Source organism: Dromaius novaehollandiae, chromosome 3 (genome assembly GCF_036370855.1).
Source record: "Dromaius novaehollandiae isolate bDroNov1 chromosome 3, bDroNov1.hap1, whole genome shotgun sequence".
Classification (NCBI taxonomy): domain Eukaryota; kingdom Metazoa; phylum Chordata; class Aves; order Casuariiformes; family Dromaiidae; genus Dromaius; species Dromaius novaehollandiae.
In genome coordinates, this window is record NC_088100.1 from 50,855,527 (window position 1) to 50,879,446 (window position 23,920).

General features: G+C 38.6%; 1 protein-coding gene across 8 annotated transcripts in view; it reads left to right on the plus strand.

The window, feature by feature from the left end:
• Nucleotides 1-1,679: 1,679 nt before the first annotated feature.
• ARMC2 (armadillo repeat containing 2) overlaps nucleotides 1,680-23,920 on the plus strand; it is a 72,130-nt gene continuing 49,889 nt past the window's right edge. For 5 of the 8 annotated variants that reach the window (XM_064508857.1, XM_064508861.1, XM_064508863.1 and 2 more), the window contains exons 1-5: nucleotides 1,680-1,747; nucleotides 6,620-6,841; nucleotides 8,190-8,262; nucleotides 9,109-9,277; nucleotides 10,594-10,801. In XM_064508857.1, the coding sequence (XP_064364927.1) occupies nucleotides 1,683-1,747; nucleotides 6,620-6,841; nucleotides 8,190-8,262; nucleotides 9,109-9,277; nucleotides 10,594-10,801 (737 nt within the window). In that variant the 5' untranslated portion in view covers nucleotides 1,680-1,682. Of the gene's footprint in view, nucleotides 1,932-6,619; nucleotides 6,842-8,189; nucleotides 8,263-9,108; nucleotides 9,278-10,593; nucleotides 10,802-23,920 lie in introns of those variants that run through there. The other 3 variants (XM_064508859.1, XM_064508860.1, XM_064508865.1) reach the window with 3 other exon arrangements.

A 23,920-nucleotide genomic window follows, 5' to 3' on the forward strand; every position in this document is an offset into this window, starting at 1 on the left:
AGGATTAAAGAAAAAGCCAAGAAGGGAGGCTTAGTGGGTTTAACTGGGTGGATTTGAAAATTGTTTAAAGAATGATGAGGTGATAATGGTAAAAAGAGATTCAGACAAGCTTTACCAGGAAGCAGATCTACTGATTTTACTGTGGAACTTCATTCGTACTATCTCAGTAAAAGAAAGGTCCGGAAAAAAATAACAGAGAATGAGCTGACTGTGAAGGATCTGAAAATAGTGTGCACGCACAGATGCACGTACAAATTCTTCTGGCCTTTACGAAGGAATATACAAAAAAACCTAAGTACAATACTAACCAGGTGTTCATTACTTCCGAGATACAGAGCTTGGCTGCAGAAGAAAGAGAACTAGATATCTAATTATTAGAGATAAAGTAGAAACTAGCAGAGATAATAGCATGTGTTATGTAAACCTGGTAAGGTTACATATGGAGATTTTCTTACTGCTATCATATGCCTGTCAGAGGCATAAGAGGAAATAGAAGGGGACTTTTTCTGGGAGGAAGTGGTATAACATATGCTTATAAGAAGATTCAGAAAGAAACATTATGTCTAAAATATCAGCAGGGTTCTTTTCTAAAAAAATAATATGAGAAAGTAAGTTTTTATGTTAGTAATTAGTTAAAGGATTTTTAAGTCAGTAAGAAACATATACATAAAATTAATTTAGTTGGAGTGTTTTTTGATAGACAGGAAGTTTTTTCTGAAGGAAGCAAGGAAGAACCCTGGTCAGAGGGAGAGGTACGTGTCACATTTTTCTATTATTCACAAAGAGTTCGTAACCACCCTCATTTAGCAATTTTTAGATAAACTTCAGAATGAATTCAGATAGAGATTGAAGACAGGGACCGTCCTTATCAACTATCAATTTGCTGCAACGGGCCTGTCGTCTCCATTGTCACATGTCTGGCGATTTTCTGATGCAGCTGGCGATGGCGTTGCCCAGCCAGACGGGGCAAGGTGCACGGGGAGCCGCTCGGCATGCGGGGAGCTGCTCGGTGCGGGCCGCACACAGGTTTGGCCCGGCAGGGCCCTGCGCTGGTGGTGGCCGCGGCTGGCAGCCCCTTGGCCGGGCTGCTGGCAGTCGCTGTGCTCCTGCCCCCCCGCTCCTGGATTGTGGGAGCGATCCGTGCCCAGATGTCGTACAGATGAATGGCATGGAAACAGCTATTCGTAGATCCCAAAGCACGCAGGATGCGAGCAGGCGATGCAATAGTGTTTCAAGGCCGGTAGGAAGCTGAGGAAGACGAGCGATTCGATGTCTTGTGCATGACCAAGCCAAGAGGTTTTGTGAATTCAGCTACACCTAATTTTTGCCCCTCCTCCCCCAGTTTGACAAAGGCTCGTACCCTTTTTTCTTTCACCGTGGAAAACTTTAATGCCACCGTTTTCGGTCAGTATGAGCCTGAGCTCAGAGAAAAGTGAATGGGACACATCCAACATTTCCAACTTTCCAGAATGTGGAACTTCTGTGACCCTCTATTTGGACTTTTTACTGCTGTGTCCTGAACTGGGGCCGCAACAGACTGGGAGAAGCGCCGGCAACCAGAAAAGCCAGGTCCCGGGGGCCGAAGGGCAACCACGCCTCCGCGGCCGGCCGCACCGCGGCCGGCAGCAGCCACAACCGCGGCTCCATTGCTCGGGCCGCGCCGCGCGGCCGTCGAGCTGCGCATGCGCCTGCAGGCGCTCGGCCGCGCAGGCGCCGTGGCGTCTCCGCCCTCTCCCGCTGCCGGCAGGTGCGACTGAGGGAGACGGGTCGGGGTGGCGGTGGGGACCGGTTCTTCCTCGCTGCGGGTGAGCGGGGGTCCCGCGTGGCGCTGGCGCTCTGCTCTGCCAGGCCGCCGCCGCTGCCGCTTCTGCTTCCCGCTTGCGGCCGGGCGGCCATGGTGTGTACGGTTGCCATGGGAACAGCGGGCGCCGGTGGGTTTGAACCGCCGCTGGCCGTTGGGCGCGGGGCCGCCGCGGCCGGGGCGCGAGCGGCTGGAGTTGGGGGGGCGGCGCCGCTGCGTTGTTTCGCGGCAGCTCGGTGCTCAGCGTGGCCGGGAAGCTCTTGTTTTCCGGGTTTGGGCTGGTTGCCCTGCAACGCTCGGGTGAGGCTTTTTCGTACTCCGCAGGCGCTGCGTTGTCCGGGGCGTGTGGGATCCATCTCGGGTGCGGTGTCTGCCGGCCGCACTGAAAATCCGGCTCCCTGACGAACTGCAGGCTCAGTTTCTTGCTTTTTTTTGTTTTGTTTTGTTTTTCTTGTTCTCCTTTTTTATTGGTAAAGAGTTCTCTGCCGCAAAACTTTACAAATCTGAATTTATCTCGGTTGTGAGTGATATGCTGCAGGGTGGTTTTGGAGTTATTGTTTAAATTGTATCTAATAGTAGCCATTATTAAATCTGTTTTATCATAGCTATTAAATCTGTATTTGGGTATCAACCGCTTTAGAGATTTAATTGGACAGGCAGAATCCGGGTTCAGCTGTCAGCAAGCAGAGTTTTTATAGCTTAAGCACAAGGTTTCTCCTCACTAGTTTGGTGAAGCAGAGTCAGTGTTCATTGCCCTTGAAGTTATATGGTAAAACCTGCTGTAGTACCCAAGTTTTTATTAAAGGAGACTTAGTGGGCTTTTGAACAGTTTTTGGTCTTTCCACCTGTGTTAGACTAATGTCTAGCTGAAGTTTATTTCCTTGCTACAGTGACTTATGTACGTCCCCCTCCCGCCCCTAATTGGTACTCCCATCACAACCCACACGTCTGTCCTATGAAATGAAATGCTGTGGTTAATGATGGCTGAAGTAGCTCAGGGTGGGTGAGTATACCCACTCTGCATGCTGTAGTGCAATCAGATGGTCCTGCTTTTGAGATCTGAGATAGGATAGCAGGGTCAGTGTGGTGCCATATCTGATGGGATCAGCTGTGCTTCTCACATGTGCTAATTAGCTCGGGGTGAATGCTGCAAGAGTGCAGCTATCTTGCTTTTGGGGATAGGTAGGACTGTGCTAATCCAGGGTTCTCTGAGTCATGCTTTGTTGAGCTAGGGTTTTCTGATACTGTACTGATACCTACTGCTTTCAAATCTTCCTGTACAGCAAGAACGAGACATCTGGACTAAACCCTGGGGGGGAGTAAGACAAGAGACCAAGTACAACTTTCTAGAGACTGCTGTAAGCCTTCCAGTGCAGAGGCAGAGGAGAGCTCTTCATCTGTGCAACTTAAAGGCTACCCAGGAAATGGTGACAGCAGTGAGGGACAAGATCCACCTATACCAGTTGTGCTGTCCCTATTGAGGCTACAACGTTGCCGTTTTCTGTCTCCTGCTGCTGAGGTGTGGGATTGGGGAGCAAAATGGGACTATTGCTGGATTTTCAGAAAGAAGCACTGATAACTAGAATAATTTCTTATTTTTAACTAAGAAACTTTTAAATAAAAGTTTGTGAAAACAGTTTATATAGAAATTCTTACAAATAAGTATGAAAGCAGGCAGAAATATAGTCTTGCAAAAACAATGAAAAACAAGGGTAAAATCACACTGTGCACTAAGTAGCCAGTGCAGTCATTTCCCTTCCATACTCTTGTACTACTCCTTCATCCTATGCTTCTGCTTTCTGCATTCATTTGTTGCACTTTAGTTTAAATTGTTCTCTGACATTGCAACTGAGTTGGGTACATTCTGCTCATCAAAGTCAGGAAAGCTGCTGGTGGCTGGAAGGGTTTTCCCTCATGCATGGGACTAGGTAGTAGTTTTCCAGGAAGAGGAGTAGCCTAATATAGTTCAGGGTACTCTCTCAGAGCTACTGGGATGCATAAGACTGGGGAGCAGGTGAAATTTGATGCGTGCTGCTGCAGCAGAGCAATTGATGCTTGCAATGCCTATTGCTGAAGCATTTAAAATAGAGGATATAAACCTTTCTTCTGCGGTAAAGACAGACAGAAAAAGCAATAGTGGTACTGTGATAGTACAGCAGACAAACTCATTCACATATATTATTTCTTGTGCTGCTTATTTGCTTGCAAGAAAGTAAGTTTTCTTGTCATAAAAATATGAGGATATATATATAATACTGCTTGCTTGTTTCTCTGTGCTCTGTTACATTTTCTGACTAATAATTAAGGGGTATCAATGACTGATACATTGATATAACGCTCAATTATGGCATTATTATTAAATGTTAATGCTTTATTAGGGTCAGTGGTAATAGTCTTGCGCTGTGCTCAGTGCTGCCCCCCGGTGCCGGTTGCTGGCTCTCTGCTTTCTTCCTGGGAGCTCCCAGCTCAGTGCTGGAGAGCAGAGGCTGTGCGACCTGCCGTGCTCTCCCCTCCAGCAGTGGCGGGAGGCTGGGGAAAGGCCGTGCTCCCTCCTCTCTGCACTAACGTAGCAAGGCAGAAAGAAGTGAGCTGCTGTGTGGGAAGTCAGTCAAGCAGTCAAAATAAGTCGCAGGTCTTCTTTGCAACATTAATAATTAAAATTTTGTTTTTAATGGGTTGGAAGGGGGATTAAAACAAGATTTACTAATTAAGCTTATAGCAGAAAAGTTCCTTTGACAGTTAAAAAGAAATAGGTAAGAGGTGAAGACTTTTTTTTTTTTTAAAAAAAACCCAAAACCTAAAGATTTTTACTGGAAGTTTCGTCTCAGTTGTAACTAGCTAATAAATGTACTTCTAGAATAGACAATTTGCAACTGAAAGTAGATTTGACAAAAATGTAATGAAGGCTGATGGAGGTGGTGCTGCTTCACAGAAACGTGAATCTCAGGTTGCTTCTTAGTTTAACTCTAAGGACAAATACTTAAATCCCACAAAACAGACATTCAGTGGCAGAGCACAGTGATTTCAAGAATTAAAGAAAACAATGGCCTTCAGAGATTAAATGTAAAATACTAGAATACTCGAGAAGATTTATATTAAAATTTAGCCAGGTGGCTGGAAATACATGGATCAGAAAAGAAATGTGAATTAGCTCAAACTTCTTATTTGTAGGATCCTATTGATTATGTTTTAATATTTATTCATAGCTATTGTTTCCATATATGCTAAGTCAGTATGTTGTACATATGGTTTATGCAAAAGACCTTCCACTTAAAGGTCAAAGTCTTAGTTCCAATTATTTGGGAGAATAGGGAAAGTTGATCCACTTTTTCTATTCAGTGGGGAATATAGTTGTTCTGAACAGACTTCTACGGTGGAGTTGCTTGCTTAACTCTTTTGAATCACATTGTAATAGAGGGAAGGATAGTAGGGAGCATAGGGAGCCAAATTCAGTTATAATGAAGAAAAGTAATGTATTAGTGATAACTGGAGGTATTAAAAACACCGACAGACTTAGGCTCCTGATCCGTTCTTATTTCTGCGTGTTGTAGTGGACGAGGTTGGTGCACTGCTCCTTAGCATCCAGTTTTACCTCGTGTAGTTCAGCTGAAGGGGCTGGGTTGTGTATATATTATGGAAACTGTGCCAGTGTGTAGGGGCTCTGAAAGAAAGTACAGAAAAAGTAGATAGAAGTTTAAAATTGCAAAACAGGAAGAAGTGAACTAAAATGGGAGAAGTGAGTGGTGTGGGATTTTTTTGTGTGTGTGCGATTTTACCTCAGAGTTCAGAAATATCCAAAGTGGAGTGGTGTGGGATTTTTTTGTGTGTGTGCGATTTTACCTCAGAGTTCAGAAATATCCAAAGTGGCAGTGTCTGATCTAATGTTGGCTCATTGTCATCAGCTGAGTGAAAGAGTAGAAGTTACCACATGCCAGCCTGGGTCAAAGACAGTGCACAGACATGTATTTTTCTGCTTAGATACATTTGAAAAGCAGAGGGGGAATTTGGGTTGGTGCAAGGCTCATGAGTTTGCTGTGCAATGAAAAGATGGTGTCTACAGAGTACTATACCAGGATGTTGATTGATTTTTTTTTTGGGGGGGGGGGGGGAGAGGGGCCCTTGGTAGATTTATGAAACAAGTCTTTCACTGCTCAATGCATTTGCCACAAGATGCAATAGGACAGAACACTGATTGAAAGTTTGGGTTGATGATTTATCTTGTGTTAGTGTTGTCTGTCTGCATTGGGGAGGGGTTCTTCACAGAGAGAACTTATTGCCTGTTCTTCTTTGCATCTCCTTACCAATTACTGATAACAGTGTGTCTTTTGACTTATTAGGAAGCTGCACTTGGTAAGATCAATACCTTATACTGGGTATTTCTGAAGTTTGTTGGAAGGAAAGTATCTCTTTACAGCATTTTATTGAATTCCTGTTTTGATTATGATAGAAGTACTTAGCTGTTAACAAATAGGTTTTTCTGCAGTATGAGAGAGTAGAGCACTTGGCCATGAAAGTACTTTTGTGTTGAACAGGATGTTTTCTAGGTCCCACTGAAAAACTAAAGGACCTCCATGTCAGATGATTTCTGCTCTTTCTGAATATTTTCCCATGGACCTGAGAAATAGGCAGAACAACACAGTGTCAATGAATCCTTAATTTCCACCACTTAACTACTCGGATATTGTTATAATATCCTTTTTTAACTACATTGATATAGCATAAACATTGAGGTATTATTAGTTTGTAATTAAAAATTAGTATTATATTCTGTGCCTTCTACATAAATTGTACGGCTTTCTCCTGTGCACATCTTTGCAGAGGAATGCAAGCTTCAAAGAAAAAAAGTACAGAAAAGCCAGAACCATTCTACAGGCTTTCCATGCCAAAGCAGAAGACCAGTTCGGAGATCATAAATGAAGCAAGAAATGTTCTGCGAACACTAAGAACTCAGAGGCCTTTTACACCTACAGAGGATCAAAGGAAACTTTTTGGATCTGGATCCTCGCGAACTCTTGAGAATAGACCCCCTTCAGTTTTTAGGTACTGTGTCTTTAAGATTTTCCACCACCCTTTAGCAGCAAGGGATTTGCTTCTGTAATTGTTTATGGTGGTTCTGCCTGTGTTAATCTCTACCTAATCATGTCCTTTGCCTTCTTCTAATGATACTTACTGTTGGTGTTAATCTACATGTTCAGGAAGTTCCTCTGGATTAGAGCTACCAGAGGCAGTCATTATAATGGTTTTTTTACTTGGAGAGTAGTGGGGAATAAATAAATAAAGATCCGTAACCCACCTTTTTCTTAAGATAACCTTTATCTCTTCCCTAGAAACTGTGAAAGCTCTACGCAAACTGTTCATACACTAGATTTTTTTTGTTTTTTAGAGCCTTCTTGGATTTTTTTCAATATAAAATAGTAGCTCTTGGAGTTAAGAATGCGTATTTTAGCCAGAATTTATATTACTTCAGAATTATTTCTTACCTTGCTGTGCGGGGCCTTACCTAGCATAATGCACAGAGCACAATAGATCTCTTGTGACAGAAGGGAAAAAACAAAAAGAAAAAATTGTTTTTAGGGTTCTGGTTACGATCTTTGATATTATCTCCTGTTCCTTTTTTTTAACACATCAATTTTCCCCATCATTTTTTAGCTCTCCTTGTATATCAATTCTGTAATGACTGTAGGGAGGAGATGTGAGCTACATTTATAATGTTAGGTGTCAAGCGTGCCAGAAAGGATGCCAAAACGTGTTTGAACGGCCAAAGAGTGAGTTGGTGTCCATGCTGTTTTCATGGCAGCATGACTTCAGGCGCTCTGTGTATCTTATATTCCTGACTGCATACAGTGTTGTGCCCTTATAGAAGGAAGGAGTCTGAGAAAGACTTGGCTGTTTGTTGGTGATCAGGTAATGAGATTGCAAGTGATACTTTATGGCAGACTCTGGCTGAACATACATAGCCATGTCCATGCTTGTTCTGTGCGTGCCGTGGGAAGGAGTAAGCTTGTACCTGCACAAACTGGAGCTTTCTTCCCTGCAGTGTTCTAGAGCTTGTATCAGATAGTTTGGATGCTAAACACGCTTGGGTGTGTGCATAGATTTAAGCTTGTAGTAGAGAAATACTGTAGACGTGTATGAAATAAGCCGTATCAGGACAGACGTGCAGGTAGTCCCGTGATTCTTCTCCCTTGACCCTACTGCCTTGCTGGGTATCAAAGCTGAATAGCATTCATGCAAAGAAGAGTGGTGATGTAAAGATGTAAATGCGGTGCGCTGTCACTCTTCCTTTCCTCTCTGTTTTCTCCATATTCACTGGCAGAGGGAGGAAGCATGCAATTTTAAAAAAGGGGGGGGTCTGCTTGATTCATATTACACTTAACTTCTGTGTTAGTCTTCATGCTTCCAGTTTTGATTTGGCTGAATCAAGACCCGTTTCTGGTATTCGTCTTAGCCCACTGGATCATGTGAGTAATCTCTGAAATAACACTATGCAGTATTAACATATAAAGTATGTGAATTTATATGGTGCACCATAGTGTTAGGACAGGATGCTGTAGAAATAGGCTGGAATGAAATAGATTGGGGAGAAGTGGAATCCTGTTATATAATGCTAGTCAGAGACTTATAAAGTCAATTTTGTCAAATATTCTTCGAAAAATGAAAAATCAGTAAGCATTTTAAATATTGTTGCGTTGCATTGTAATTCTATATGACATTAACAAGAATCAAAAGGAAACTAGTCAGCTTTTATTGGGTAAGATGACTAGAATTTTGAATTATTTTCATTTTGTAAGCATATCTGTACTATAAGGTTTTTTGCATTTAATCTTTTTAAACATAAGATTAAGTCATGGTCATTCATTTAATGTTCTGGAGAAAAGAGCACACTAGAACAGTTAATATCTGTTTGTTGTATGTACAGTTTCTTTACTCCAGAACAGTACTCTTTGGGGAAATTAGAAAAAAAGTCCAAGAAATGTTACAGTTTAGTAATCTTGATAAAGTAATGTATTTATGAATCAAATAAAATCTAACCATGCTTATGTCTATATTAAATATATTTACATTCTGGTGTTAGATTTTTCAATTAGCTTATGTATGAAAGTGGAAGAAAACTAGAAAACTTTGGATGCATTTTCTTAATGAGCAAACTTACAGTTATTAAACTGCTGCTGGTAATTCCCATATATGCTATTCTGAAGTTGAAGAAATTATTTATACAGAGGGTAAGGGTTTTTTAAAAATTGCTTATATGGAAAAGAAATTGACTGTACTTTTGTAAGAACTTCTTTATTTTATCTGTGTGACAGAAGCCAAAATTACTCACTTTTGCAAAAGATGGAAATTCTTCCATTTCCCTTCCAAAGCCTCCTGTGGATCCTGAGGAGGTTAGAAAAGTCAGCAGTGCTCGAGCAGACTTCTTTCGAAGAACTTCTCAGGAAAATTTCCTTCCTGCTAAAATGTTTCCTCCTGATCAGAGTAAGAATGCTTTGATACAAGTTATTTCCTAGAAAAGTAACTGCATGAGGGGGCTTTATGTTGATAGGTTTTTCTCATAATAATTACAAATGTCATTATATTAGTATAATATAGGCTTCCATGTCCTTTCACAGTGAGCTTTAAAAAGATTTACATGGCTTAAATACAGTTTTGAAAATGTGATTTCCAAAAGTGATACTGACTTCTGAAAATGGATTGGAGAGGGTCCTAAGCTACTCATGCATTTGAAATTTTTTCCTATAGATTTCTAAGTAATGCAGTTTCTTCTGAAAGTTTGCTTCAACGGGTAAAATTAGCATTAAATGCTGAAATGTTTAAAGAGATAATGAGATGGCATCTTCTAAGGAGATTCTTTGATGGATTCTTGAGTATAAAAGGAAGAGTAAAGAGGAGTGATATGCCTTGACAGGCCTCCAACTACATTGTATTTGTTCAGTGTACTTTGTTAAGAGTTTCATTAGTGGAGATTTAATAAAAGTCACTGAAACGTGGGATTTGGAAGCAATTTTCTCACAGATGGGAAATGACTTGATGTCTTGGTTTCCTGCAAACTGGCTCATTATAAAACAGCCTGGAACTCCATCTTTAACAAAGACTCATTTGTAATAACAGCAGCTCTTTCATTGCCTGGGATTGATACTTTATGTGATACATTGAATATCTCACTTCTTAGCTTACTGCAGAATAAGATAATTGGTCTTACACAAAATGTACTAGATTTTGCCACACCATTGTGTAGATCTTCAGTAAGTATATATTCATATTGTGTCCTCCTATATGTAGTCTAATCCATCACCCTAATACGTTGATGTTACTAGTTTGACAAGTTGAGAACCTAATGTAGTTACAGCCTTTGTTTTACGGGAGGAAGTCTGTATTGTCCCCCCCCCCCCCATTGTCATTCAAATGTTTACATAAGCTTTTAGTGCAGGTTCTTATCATAGATGTACATACCGAGGAACAAGATTAACAGCTATGTTTGGCTTGAGTTCCTTTATTTCAGTTCTGAAAAATAATCTCTTCTTTTGCAAGATACAATCCACCCATCTGTAAAAAGGAAATAAAATCAAAAAAATTGTTGAAAGGTCAAAAGGTTTAGAGAAAAAAAAATTAAGGAATGATGTTCATAAAGACTCACGTGCAAAGCAGAACACTTTGCTCTAAGTCGTCTTAAGCTTTCTTGCTTTTTAAATTGATATGAGCAAATTTTGATGATGTAACATGAAAAATAACTCCTTCCTCTGTGTGCATTGTGTAAGAACACTTCCAGAAAATATATTCTTTGGCTGTTTCAGATGAAGAAAAGCTAGATTCTGAAGAGCCAGCTATGATGAATAGTCTCTGCAGAAGTAATGAAAACTGCTTAGCAGAACAAAGGGCATACACACCATTTAACAATGGAAAGAGTCAATTAATTTATAATGAGCGTATCAGCAAATCAGAGAGGGAAGACATCCTGAAAGGGACAGCAGGAAAATTTTTATTTCAACTGAGAGGTGAAAGGTCAGTATTGTTTGAGTATGGTAATTGTGTAACTTTTGCACAAGCCTTTTCCTAGTTGTTTATTTGTGCAAGTATCAACATGTTTAGAATTGATGGAATTTGAAGGCAGCAGTATTAATGCATTAAAACAAATTTATGTTTGGATCATTAGGCAACAAAAGCTTAACACTTCAGTTCCCAGGAATATTCCACTCTGATTTGTCCAAGAAAATATAGGTAGGGTATTGTTTGATATGAAATAATTTTAGTTTTGCTCGATCATGAACCTTTTCAGGCTAAGTCTTCTAGTAATTGTATATAGAATACTGAAATTTAAAATCAGTGTATTTGTCTTTACAGTTCAAGCCTGTTGTTTTAAAGTACTAAACATTCTTGCCTTAGTTCCACAGATGAGGAACATTTTCATTTCTGTTTTTTTTTTTGGGGGGGGGGGGAATTGTCTGTGCTCCTACTGACAAAAGGAGAACTAATATGTGCTCAAACACAAAAACTAAGCTTAATTTCTTTATAAACTCCTTGGCAATAGAGGCAGAAGTTTTGTTTGTTTTTTTTTTGTGTTTTAAGTGACCAAACAAGTGTGATGGACAGTCTTACATGCCTGCAGTCTTCTTACTGCACCTAGATTATTATATACATTCTGTAATTCAGTTAAGTTGTGGGGTTTTTTTGTTTTTTGTTTTTTTTGGTTTTTTTTTGTCTAGTTCAGGTCTGAACCCTTGCACAGGGAGGAATGCTCAGGGGCACTGTTCAGTAGGGATAACAGTTGCTGCATCAGTAGTTGGACAAACAACTCTTTGATGCAAATAATGGTGACATATCTGACAACCTCTACAATAAAGAATGTATAATAACACTTTATTTTCAAAACATATCCCTTAAGATTGGTCATTTTTAAACGCATCTATCAGCAGATACCTGTTTTCTATCATGTTTTCATGCTTGGGAAGAAATTATTTCCTTGGATATTATAATGCTTCTTTGCTTATTAAATAGTATTTTCTTAATGTTATAAGATGAAAAGCCTTTCATTACTAACTTGATGATAGTACTGAATAACTTGGAGAATGTTGTCCACTGATGCTCTTACAATAACTGATACATAGAACTATCGTAGCTCTCTGCTTTCTACCTGAAATTGAAACCAGGATTAAAAAAAGACCAAATCTGAAAGACTGGAGGCGTATGGGGACAAAGTAAAAGTTTCATGAGTATGGAGGGAGGGAAAAGGAGAAAAACACAGAGAAGGAAGAAAGCATGGGTGAATGAAAGTAAAAGACCAAGGTGGATGCTACAGTGCAAAATCATTTTCTCCCATTAAAATCAGTAATGCAAAAGACTTTTTGATAAAAACTGTATGGATTTTCATACTACATAAGTTACTGTAATCTGACTTTTTTTAATAGTAAAGCTGTGCTGTGAAGCAATTTAGTATAGCAACTAAAACTCAAAATTAGTTGAGGGTGTCCAAGTGAGCCTTAAAATTGAAAAGTCATTATTACTTTTACTAATTGGAAAGAATGACCCACCTTCTGAATGGTAATTTAAAACTTGCAGATATGCTTAAATAGCTAATACTATTTCAGTATACATCCCTGTTGTCTGTTCAAAATTATTTGCTTATCCTTTATAAAGTTGCTAGCTCTACAAATTTTTGGTGTGAGGTTCTTGTTACTGTTGCTTTTCACAATTACCCATTCATATGGTGTTGTGTACTGCATTCATTGAGTTTTCTGGTATCTTGAACCACAGAATGTCCTGATTTACCTTGATAATCTCTTTAATTAGAGAATGACTGACTTCTGTATGGATATATTCATGGAAATAGGGGGAGAAAAACTATTACCAGAAAGATTGCTCACTGCAACATGAGCATCAGAATGGTATTGTATTTAAAAGGTTATCAGTTTAAGGGATTTTTGTTTTGTTTTTAGTCTTATTTTTTCACTTTTTGGTGTCTCATTTTGCTCATTTGAACTGTTTCTATTTTATCCTTTCCTGTGTCTGTCATATCTGCTTTAGTATGCAACCTTATTTCTGTCCTGAACATGAGTAAATGATGAAGTCTTTAAGTTTGTTGGAAATTATTTCCATTAAATTTAGCTTTAGTCTGAGTCGGACTGAAATCATTTTATATATATGTGTGTGTGTGTGTGTATATATATGTATATATAAACACAGAATATGTAACAAGTTATAAGTATAATATATACATAAAACTTATATGAATGGTTTTGGTCTGATACATTTAAAAATACATTTTCAGGCAAGTTGATTCTGAAGTCCTACAGCTGCTCATCAGAACTGATATTCTTCTAGGTCTCATTGTTAATAGCAGCAAAGAAACTGATAGGAATATCAGTTTCATTGAATCATGCTGAGACTGTCACGGTCAAATACAAAAATACATATTTTCTGCAAACAGACATTTTTCATTTTTTATTTGGCTGTAGAGCATATAATCTCTTGTAAATTGTATAAATTTCCACACCTTCTTAACAGTTCAGATTCTAGAAGTGTACTAGCTTCCCAGAGTGTTCTCATAGCTTGTTTGTTTTGAGTTTTGTAGAAGCAATCTATGAAGTTGTTCCTTGGTTAGCATCTTCTTTGTTTAATAAACAACTTGAATTGTTTTTCTTTTCCAAGATTTTTCCATATCAAAGGGATCAGATCCAAAAGAACTTTTTTTCTTGGGCTCATCAAACTTTACTGGCTGACAATTTTGATTATTTTTCATTGCAATACATACAAATTATACATTTACTATGTTTTTAAAAATATCATTTTAAATCTAAAATAGTCTTTCCGATGGCAACTGTACTGTTACCTGCATTGCGAATTGCTATAAGCACAGTCCAAACTGATAATTAATAGATAAATAGACAAGAAGACAGACCCCAAGCAGCTTAAAATAGGGGAGATAACTTAATTGCTTTAGTATAAGAAATATCTCAATACCAAATGGGGAAAATGAGCAACTTTGTATGTAGCAATGTATATTATGTATAGTGTTGAGAACTGCATCTTTAACCAGTCATAGAGATCATAGACTGAAGGCAGAAAAAACAAAATTAATTTTTTACTGTTTGCAGCTAGTAAGTGATATGACATCAGAATGCTTTATAAAAATTAGTTTGAAAAATGACTTCTTAAAACTGTCGAAATTCTAGAGGTTTTTGAACTAATATTTGTATTTGGATTGTAACATCTATTTCAGAGCCATCCTGTGGCTCATGCTTTTTAGGTTTTGATCTGTCGAGTTCAATTTTTCTTTCAGAATGTGCAAAGGGAGTGTTAGGAAAGCATAGTCAAAAGGGGAAAAAATTACAGACCTTCAATTTTGTATTTTTCAGATACAGTTATACATATGTGGAGAGTCTAAGTTCATTTTTTCACAAACTCTACCTCTTTAATTCTTTATGACCTGTTATTTAATTTTCTGTCTTTCACTATAATAGTTCAGATACAACGATTCTGGCCATAGATGGTGAAGAGTTAACGCAGGTAGCTTGGTGAACTACGAAAAAATAGTAGAGGTAGTTGAAACTTAGCAGCACTTATCTTCAATTAGATCTTAAATTACTGAACTTAATAATACAGGAAAATGTTTTCCCTTCTTGTTCAAACTAGTTTTCTCCAAAACAGAAGTGCTGCAGAAAACTCCTACCTCTTTCTATGTTGAATGCAAGATCTGTGTTGGTAAATAATGTCTTTACCTTGTTCTGGGGGTTGTATGTGCTGCCTGCGTGCTTGCTACTGCGTACGTTTTTGCCAATGTCACCCAAGAGATCTGCCTGTGCAGAGCCTTGTGCCAAGGATCACTTAACAACACTTAGGTGATAATATGCTTAGAGTACCAGACATACCTGCAATGGGCATATAAACAGTACAAAATGTTTTCCCTTTAGCAAAGGACATGGGTACTTCAAGCAGTTTTCCAATCCATATCAGCCCAATTCATGTTGTTATCTGATGTAATGACTCTAGGTAATCTCAACTGCTCTCAAACAGCTCTAACTCATTAGTGAGACTTAAACCTACAAGCACATTGGTTCACTATTCACATCTGATGCTACATGAGCCAGGTAGACCTTGATCTACATCCTTTTCTGAGTTCAGAGATGTCATTCTTTCTCTGATTCACAAGGCAATTGAAATGTATTACAAACCTATCCTCCAAAATATTTCCTTGAGTTTAATCTTGGTAGGAGTTGTATTTAAAAGAAGGATCATTGCAGTAGCAGAGTTTTGGCATTCTTTCTCCATAGAACGTGTTTACATGTGCTAAGAAGCCACTGCAATCCAAGCACAGAAATTATTGTCATGCATACTTGAAGCATCCTGTACAGAGTTAGAGACCTTTTCTATTTAGAGTACATTGTGCTCAGGAATAATAACATGAGGACCTACAAGAATGTGAATACTTTTGTTATCCAGGGACCTGTCATTCTCCATACGAAGCAGTTTTGTAAGCTTGAATTCAATATCCCAATGATTTAAAAGCCTTTCAGGAACTAAGTGAGAGGATTGTACAGATGATATACTTCCTACAAGAGAAGGTGTACGAGACTCCTTTCCCCCCTGATCCTGCATGTGTACCAAAAGAATTTTGTCTAATAAAGCTGTTTTTTTGTTCGTGATGAAACTGTAGAGCATGCCAAAATAGCATGACAGATTCCTGCCATTAATGCTATTACATTTATTTCAAAGAAAACAGGAGGGAAGTACTTTATTCAAGCTAGAAGCTTACTGGCTTTCCATCTCAAATTCTCTTTTATTGTCCCAAGGACTGATGAAAAGAATGTGTTAATTCTTTTCACTAACGAAATCACTACTGTTTTATAAAGATGCCAAAAAACTGGACCTTCTTGGGGGAAGAGTTTTGTCATTTGACTTGCTATTCTGTTTTTCAAATAACCAACTAGTTATAATGAAATAGGTACATTAATAGAAGCAGATTGAATTCATTAACATTTTCTCATGAAAGTAAGGAGCAATTTCTGACAATCATAAGGAAGCCTAGTTTTGTTTACATCTCATTCAGCCATTGTGCCTTGCCATCTATTGTGATTGCTTCAGAAATGAAACTTTTAAAATGGTTTCTGCATTCCTATATTTCAACAGAAATGTCAGCAGTGATGGCAGATTTGCTGATAAAGAGTAACAGTTTCCCTGGTGAGAAAAGATTGAATGTTTTTTTTTTTCTTTTCCTCCTCCAATTTCTCAATATTCTGAAAGCTTGAACGTCACTCCTAGGCTCCTTAGAAATACAGGGGCCTTCAAAGAGGAAATGCTTGGTTGCAAGCAGTTTACTCCCCCGTGGCCTGCTCTACCCATTTTTAATGAATGATTTCTGTAAATTGTTTTAACAAAATTAGATGGTGCTGAAAAGAAGATATACTATGCCCTGCTTTTTGACACTATTGCTGTCCTTGGCAAATGCCTATCTGACAGAATCTTTGAGAAATATGCATCAGCTGATCCCATAAGACTGGTTTATCTTTCCTGTGCTTTTTAGAGTTTTGGAATGCTTGTGTAGAAAACCATAAAAGAGGAGACAAATGAATACAGGAAGTCATTTCTGCCTGATAACTTAAACTAGTTTCATATCTGTGCCCATGACTTGTTCCTTGTCTCCTCAAAGAAAAGGATTCCTTCAAAGGAGAGAGATTCTTTCCTGGAAGGAATACTCATTCTAATGTGCTCTGGCTGAATTTTTGAAACTAATGGCGTGGTTCGAATATTGGTTTGCTGTTTATTTTAGCTGATACTGCTTCAGATTCTCCAGACTTCCTTCAGGATTTGTCTTATCTCATTATTTGTATTCACAACTTCTGGACCTTTTATTAACATATGGCTGCAGGAAATTAGTCTGCTCCTACTGTAGTCTGCTTCTGCCCCTGCCGCAGTAGCTGTTAAAACAACTATTTAAGAAGAAGCAGTCAAGTGATGGACAGCTTTCAAAGGTAGGGCTTTCTACTGTGTTTTCCAAAGAAAGTGCAATACCTACGCTCTTGAGAAGGAGTCTGTTTTTTATATAGGGTTAGGAGATAATGGGGAAAAAAACTGGGAATGAAGAATTCTGCTTCAGAACAGAAATTTTAAAGACCTCAAAAAAAAAGTGCAACAGGCAGATGTGGTCTACCTATGGCCTATTTGCTTGTGAAAGAATGGATTTTAGGCTCATTTTCACTTCCTAGTCCAAATAGAGTCTTTCCACTGTAGTCATTAGGTTCAGTATAAGGTCATTGGTCTCCAAATCTGGGAAATCTAGGTGTTGAATCTCCTTATTGCCAATTGGGATTCAGTTGCCAAAATGGAAAAGTGTGCTATGGAGTGGTAAAGAAGAAATGCCAGTTCAGTCTAGGTAGGGCTATGATAACAAAGAATTTAGATTGAATTTTTGTTCAGAATGAGAATTAGAAAAGGCAGCTTATGCAAGATTCAAGTTGGGAAAAATGAAGGTGTTACAGCACCTTGAGTCTTCAGACTCAAATATGTTTGGGCTAGTACCTTAGGGGTTTTTTTTAATGATTAATGATTAAAATTACTATCAGTTGTCTGCTTGCTTAAAGATACCGTGCCACAAATAGATAACTGGCAATAATATTTTCTGTATTAGGCAAAAAATGCAAAGACTATAAAGAATAAAAAGGTTCAGGGTGTACGTTTTTTCATCAACCTTTATTATTCTTCTAAGCCTTATTATTTAACATGCACACAAAGTTCCTGATCAATAGCCTATCTAAACAGAATAGTGTGCTCTTTTTATCACCAGAGCTGTCATAAATAATGGACTTGTCCCTATGATGTGTTTATAGAAGAATTGTATTTGTTCATCTTTAGAATGACTCAGAATGTAGTTGGCCTACTCATTGACATATTTTGCAAATTATGCTGTCTTTCTGTTATTTATCCCTTCTCCAACTGGTGGTCTCAGTTGTAGCCTCCATTTTAGTCTTCATTCCTTTCATGTTTTTGTCACTTCTGGTGGTGTTGCTTATGATATAATCCTCTATAATTCCTGAAATAATTACAGGACATCTACATCATCAGTTATCCTTTTCAATCATTTGCATGCTTTTGAAAATCTTCATAGCTGAGAAAGAAGACTGATTGTAGGTTTGTGTAATTACTCTAATACTTTAATTTATACTTATTTTAGCTGTGTGCAAGTTATTTACCACATCTCCTTTGTTTTCTGAAAGGAAAATAATCTCTAAAAGTTGTGCTGTTGTGAAAATAAGTAATAGGTGTGCCTCAAAGAAAGTGGAATTACCACAAAGTATTTGCATGTATGTGCTTTGTTGCTGAGATGAGTAACGTCTTTGAAAGGAAAGTTCAGTAGTAGCTTACCAAAATGCGGTCACATTCTCTTAAGTGGCTCAATGAAAGTCAATGCTTTGTCTAAAACAATAGAGTGCTTGTCAGATGTTAAGTTTTGGGTCAGGAAGAAATCACCTGGTTTAAAAAACAAACAAGCTCCAAAACCTATTCCTTACCATTCAGTCAATGAATGACAATAGAGAAAACTATAATTCCTTTGTCCTTTTGGCAGTAGAAGAATGTGTGGATAGTATAGTTAAAGAATAAACAGGTTAGTGAAAAATGCAAATGTTAATTGGCATATGGGAAAACTTAAGTTCTGTAAGAGTGAATGGTAAAGCTAAATACGATTCTAAAGCTAAAAACAATTCCTATTAGTTGCTGCAGCAAAGATACTATTATGTTTTTACATTTCCTTTTAAAGTCTATCAAACTATCTTAATATTAAAATCAGTAATTGTGGTTTCTCCTGATCACTAAACACTTAAGATGGAAGAATCACAATAGCAGAGGGCTTAATTTCTAAAGTAATGGTTCCTGAGCATTACATAGCTGAACATCATTTCAGAAAATTAGTCACAGGCACAGCTCCAGATCTGACTACCCTTCTCCTTTGCCTTGGGGTTCTTGCATTGCCTTGTCCCTTACTGCTGACTCAGGCAATGCCCTTTCGTCCTTCTTGCCCTGATTCCTAGGGTCACCGTTAGATCCTTTTAACTTTCCCTGGAGCTGTCATCCTTCATTTTGAGACAAAGCTGCTGACTCTGGCTATGCCCTGATGACTTGGTCTAGAGCCTCAGGTATCTCTGCACTTTGCTGCCCAGCGCTCCTGCTGAGAGACCTGACTGGCAATTTGTGGAGCTAGTATGTGTCTGGTAGAGTTTAACTTTGTGCATCATGTAATCTGCTCAATGACACACAGTGAGATGTGCCTTTCAAGTTAAAGACCACACTTCTGAGTAATTTAGAAAAGCAGTTGTGCTTATACTGGCAGTATAAGCAACACATTGTGTGTAGAGGTCTACTAGATAGGGACTCTTGGATTCCTTTTGTTTGGAATTTTCCCTAGATGATTTTCAGTCTTTCATTTTCTCTAGCCACACTCTTTCCCATCCTTCTCATATCAGGTAGTAAATTACATTCTCATGTAGATCCAGAGTGCCCGTCTTCTACCTGTCTGTTTCAGGATAATCGTATTTTTTGCTGTAAGCTTTTCTTGCAAGCACTTTTTTTTAAAAAAACATTATTACATTTGTCTCTTCTTTGCCTTTGCAAGGCTTTTGAGCATTTCAGTAGATGAATGTGGTATGCTAATTCAGCGTCATGAGTTAGAGTAGTTGATAGGTGTGGGGGGTTTTTTTGTAGTTGTGTGGGAATGTGAGGGTGTTCCTACCCCCCACAGAACAGTTGCGATTGGAAGGCACCTCTGGAGACCATCTGATCCAGGCCCTCTGCTCAAGCAGGGTCAGCTAGAGCAGCCTGCCCAGGACCATGTCCAGTTGGGTTTTGCATACAGAATTGCAGACTAGGTGAGGTTGGAAGGCGCTTCTGGAGGTCAGAACTTTTCCAAAATTCAGCATGTTCCCTGCTGTTCTTAGTTTTCTTGCTCCACCTGCTCTTCCTAGAGGGCAGGAAGAATTTTTGAAGTGAGAAATGAGTTCTGATATCTGTTTGACTAAAAGATTTCTTCTTAAATCTTTAAATTAAGAGTGACAGATTTTAGGATAGATAAGTTTTAAAAGTGGCATGATTGTGTTGCCTTTTTTGTGTGTTTAACCAAGTGACAGCTTTTACATTAGGCTTCTGGTTACTGCTGTCATAAAATGAACCTTTTCAAGCAGTGTAATATTCCTAAAAGTTTTGTACTAGGAATTGAGATTTTGTTTTTTTTTAAAAAAAAGGAGGGGGTAGGTTTGCATAACATGCAGTACGTATTGTGTGCATCATCTGAATAGTTTCTTTAGTATATAACTGAGCTGTTCTCACTTTTCAGTTTCTTCTTTGCTTTTTAAATTTTTTTTTAATAAGGTAGTCTTTGGCCTTATGTTCAGACCAGGAGAATAGCAGATCATGGTTTCTAAAGCCTGAAGACAGGCTTCTGCTGTTGTTAGCGCAGGGGTCTCCGATGACAGGCCTCATAATGGGCTGTCAGTCAACTTTCCAATGATTCTGTCTTGCAGACCTGCTAAAGGAATTACAACGATCCTCAAGGACACTGAGAGCATTAGGTTGCAATCTTGTTACATTCTTGTACTAACTTGCCTTCAGGGAGGACTGGAGTTCCTGAGTGTCTTAGGCTAGTAGAGACAATCTGTTTTGAAGTAGGAATGTTCATACAGGGTAAATGACTGGTTTCCTAGGCGTGTTTGGTGTTGTGCACTGCACAGCTCTGCATCTTGTTGCCAGGCTTGTCTTACTGTGGGTCCCATGTGATCATTATCATGAGTCTGCACAATTGATGCATTCAACAGTGCAGATCACTACAGTATGCCGCTGTAGCTTTTTGAATGTCTGTACTCATCATAGTCCATTGACCTTAATTTCAGGGGGTGGCACGTTGGAGTTTTCAAGACAGTTTTTCTGCAACATTCACAATCTTTGGATAACTAAGTCTGTTGCATAGTATACCTGTTATTATTGGAAGGCCTCAAGTAGTGCATATGAGAGAAAAGTCTTGATTAAGAAAAATTGAGAACAGAGTGCATGTGTGTGTTTTTTAAAGGTTAAATCCTGATCGTGTTCCAGCTGGTGTGGAATTTTAAGTTGAGCTATGCACGTTCAATGTTGCTCTGTCTGTGAAGTACTGGATACCCACATAGATTCCCTTATATAGCTTTCAGTCCTAGTCCTTGCTGACTATAATTTTTCAATTCAAGTGATTTGAATGGTATTTTTTCAAATTCAAAATGTGAAATTTTAGCAATAATTCCATTGCTATGGAAGGAAAATTGATTTGCATCTTGGCTTGTAAGACAGTCACTGCCACCTTGATCAAGTGTTCATGCCAGAAGTATCCATGTTTTACAGCAGGTAACATTTCTGGTTGCTGTGATTACTTATCTGAGAGATGAAAGGTAATGATTTTGGATGGCCGACTTGCAAAGAATAATTACCCCAAAAGGAATTAATGTTCAGTCTTATTTCAAATGTAGTGTATTTACTGAATCTCATGGAAAACATACAGGAATCAAACCTAGTTTCTCTATAGTATTAAAAACTCTTAAGAGAGCAGCATTGGACTACTTGGTGGTTAAAGCTTTTCTACCTCAAAATCACTTTTAGATTCTGACAAATATTCTACCACACATGGACAGCCTTGACTATAGTCTGTCTGGCTCTTAGCCATATGCAAGCTACAAATGCAGCATGTACATACATAATTTTGAATTGTATATTTTCTTGATATTTACTCCATTGACTGTGTAGCATCTCTTCCAAGTAAGGTTTGCAACTGTGGGTTAAACATTCTGTGGAACAATGGCTTTTTCCTTTTTCCTAATATCCAGAAGCTTGATCAAAGTTGCCCTTCCTCTAGGGGGAGCAGGAACATTTTGGTGTTTTAAAGGCTTAAGGTCATTAGTGGATGGAAGAGCTCAGTTTTTCTGTCAGTGTACTGCAGGTGATGAGTAGGGAGTTATGTTGGATGTGCTTTATTGCCTCATTTTTGAGGGCAACGTGTTCAAATAATGATGAATAATAACAGTGCTACATTTCACATCCACAAATAGGGTGCGTGATGTAGAGAAACGTTCAACCCCTGGAATTACAATAAAGAATTCAACTTTCACCAACTTAGTTTTCAGGGGTTCATGCACTGTCTGGGGGATGACTTCAGGCATCTAGAATTGATGGATCGCCCGTGGCAGGTATACAGTGACATTCCAGTAATTTGTCATAACAGGAGTATCCTGGTATTCTCTTTGTCATACATGTCAGCAAAAAAGCTAAGTTGGTTTGTTTTTGTTTTTGTTTTTTGTTTTTATCCCTGGAGCATCCTGGTTTCATAGTTAGGGAAATTAATGCATGTTTCCCATGCCAACCTGATCTCTCCTATCTAGTATGTTCTTTGAGGTCAGATATGATAAGGCATGGTTTACACTTGACTTTAGCATTATCTGGACAGTTTATTTTCAGGATCTCATGTGTTTCTAAGTTCACAGATGCAGAGCCCTTCCCTTGCTTCAAAATCTTTTCTTTTTTCAGTGCACTTGTGTGATGCTGCCCTTCCACCACCTGACTGAGAAATCTGGTTCCACAGAATTACCTGAATCTGCTATTAACATCTGCATCAGGAAAGCCTGTGGAGTCTTTTTGGTTGTCTTGTCTAATAAAATACCCTTTTTGGTAGAAAATACTTTGATTAGGAGAATGGGAAGGGTTCAGGCTCTTATCGCAGATGCTGTTGTTTCCCTTAAGGGCAAGGCAACTTTCAGGACTTTCTTTGACTTTTCATTTAGGGTGTCATAGAGTTGATTTCAGAGTTGTACTAACCAGGCTGTTAATGTGTATGAGGTATTTCTCTAAGCCATATTTTCCACAATTAAATCTTAGCAATTGTTAGACATTAGATGTGGCATTATTTCTTTCTATACTGTCAGCATGAAATCTTTCAGAAGGACTCTGACTGCTGTTGAGTTGTCCCAGAAAATGTGCGTTTCAACCAGGGGAATTTTTTCACTGGATCGTGTGACGAGAACTCTTCTTTCTCCCCTTCACCTCCCCATTTTAGTTAAGGCTCACTTGGTCAAAGTACAAGCAACCATATGCCTCTAGATGAGTTCTGCAGGGTTGTCATGAAGTTCTGTTCATACTTTATTAAGCACAGTGCTGTTTCTGAGGATTCACAGTATAATGTTGACCAACTGAATAAAGACCTAAAGGCACTCTGAGATATTTCTCCAGGTAATATTTTTCTGAGATACTTCTCCAGGTAGTATTTTTTGTGGAAATCATCACAGTATGACTCTCTTCCTGAAATCACACATTGCATGACAGGCACTCAAAGGAGGAAAAACTAGTTATTTACCTGTAACTGTTGTTATTTGTGACTTCCTTGTTGTATATACTTTCACAACATCTTGCAACTTTCTCCTTTTTAGCCCATATAGAATTTGAAAATCGCTGGGTAAAAAAAAAAAAAAATACAGGACTCTTTACATAGTCTAATGAACCTAATTTGTAGAAGGCATACCCTTCTGGATACTGCTAGCGTTAAAAATAAACCCAGCTTATAGGGTAGATGTAGTCACACTCTGAACATATACATTGATAACATATCTCAAAGAACAGTCCTGCTAAATGGCTTGTCTGTTGCAGGATTACCCACAATCAGGGAGGACTGAACTCTGATCTAGGTCTGGAAGAAACTACTTTGTACCTAGTAGTTCTTCTGATGCTTGTGGCTTGCCCTGGCAGGCCCCCAGGATCTGCTTAGCATTGCTCTAAATCCATTCTTCTCACTAGCTAGTGAGACTTCTTGTGTGTGCGGTGGGTTTTTTTGGCTTTTTTTTTTTGGGGGGGGGGGTGTAGATACATCACATCTGGCTTCCCAGTGCACACAGCATATTTTTATAAAATCTGATGTTCAGTGCTTCTATTTATGTATAAACAGTCTGCATCTTCTACTTCTTGCAGCAAATGGGTTGCTTTCAGAGTCTTGTGAAAAGATAAGAAACGCTTTCTTCTGGATGTTCTAAGACCTGAAAACATCAGTATCCCAAGGATCCAAAATAAAATCGCTCTTTGTAAGAATTTGAGCTGTATTTTGGGGTTCTAAATTAACTAGTCATTGAACAA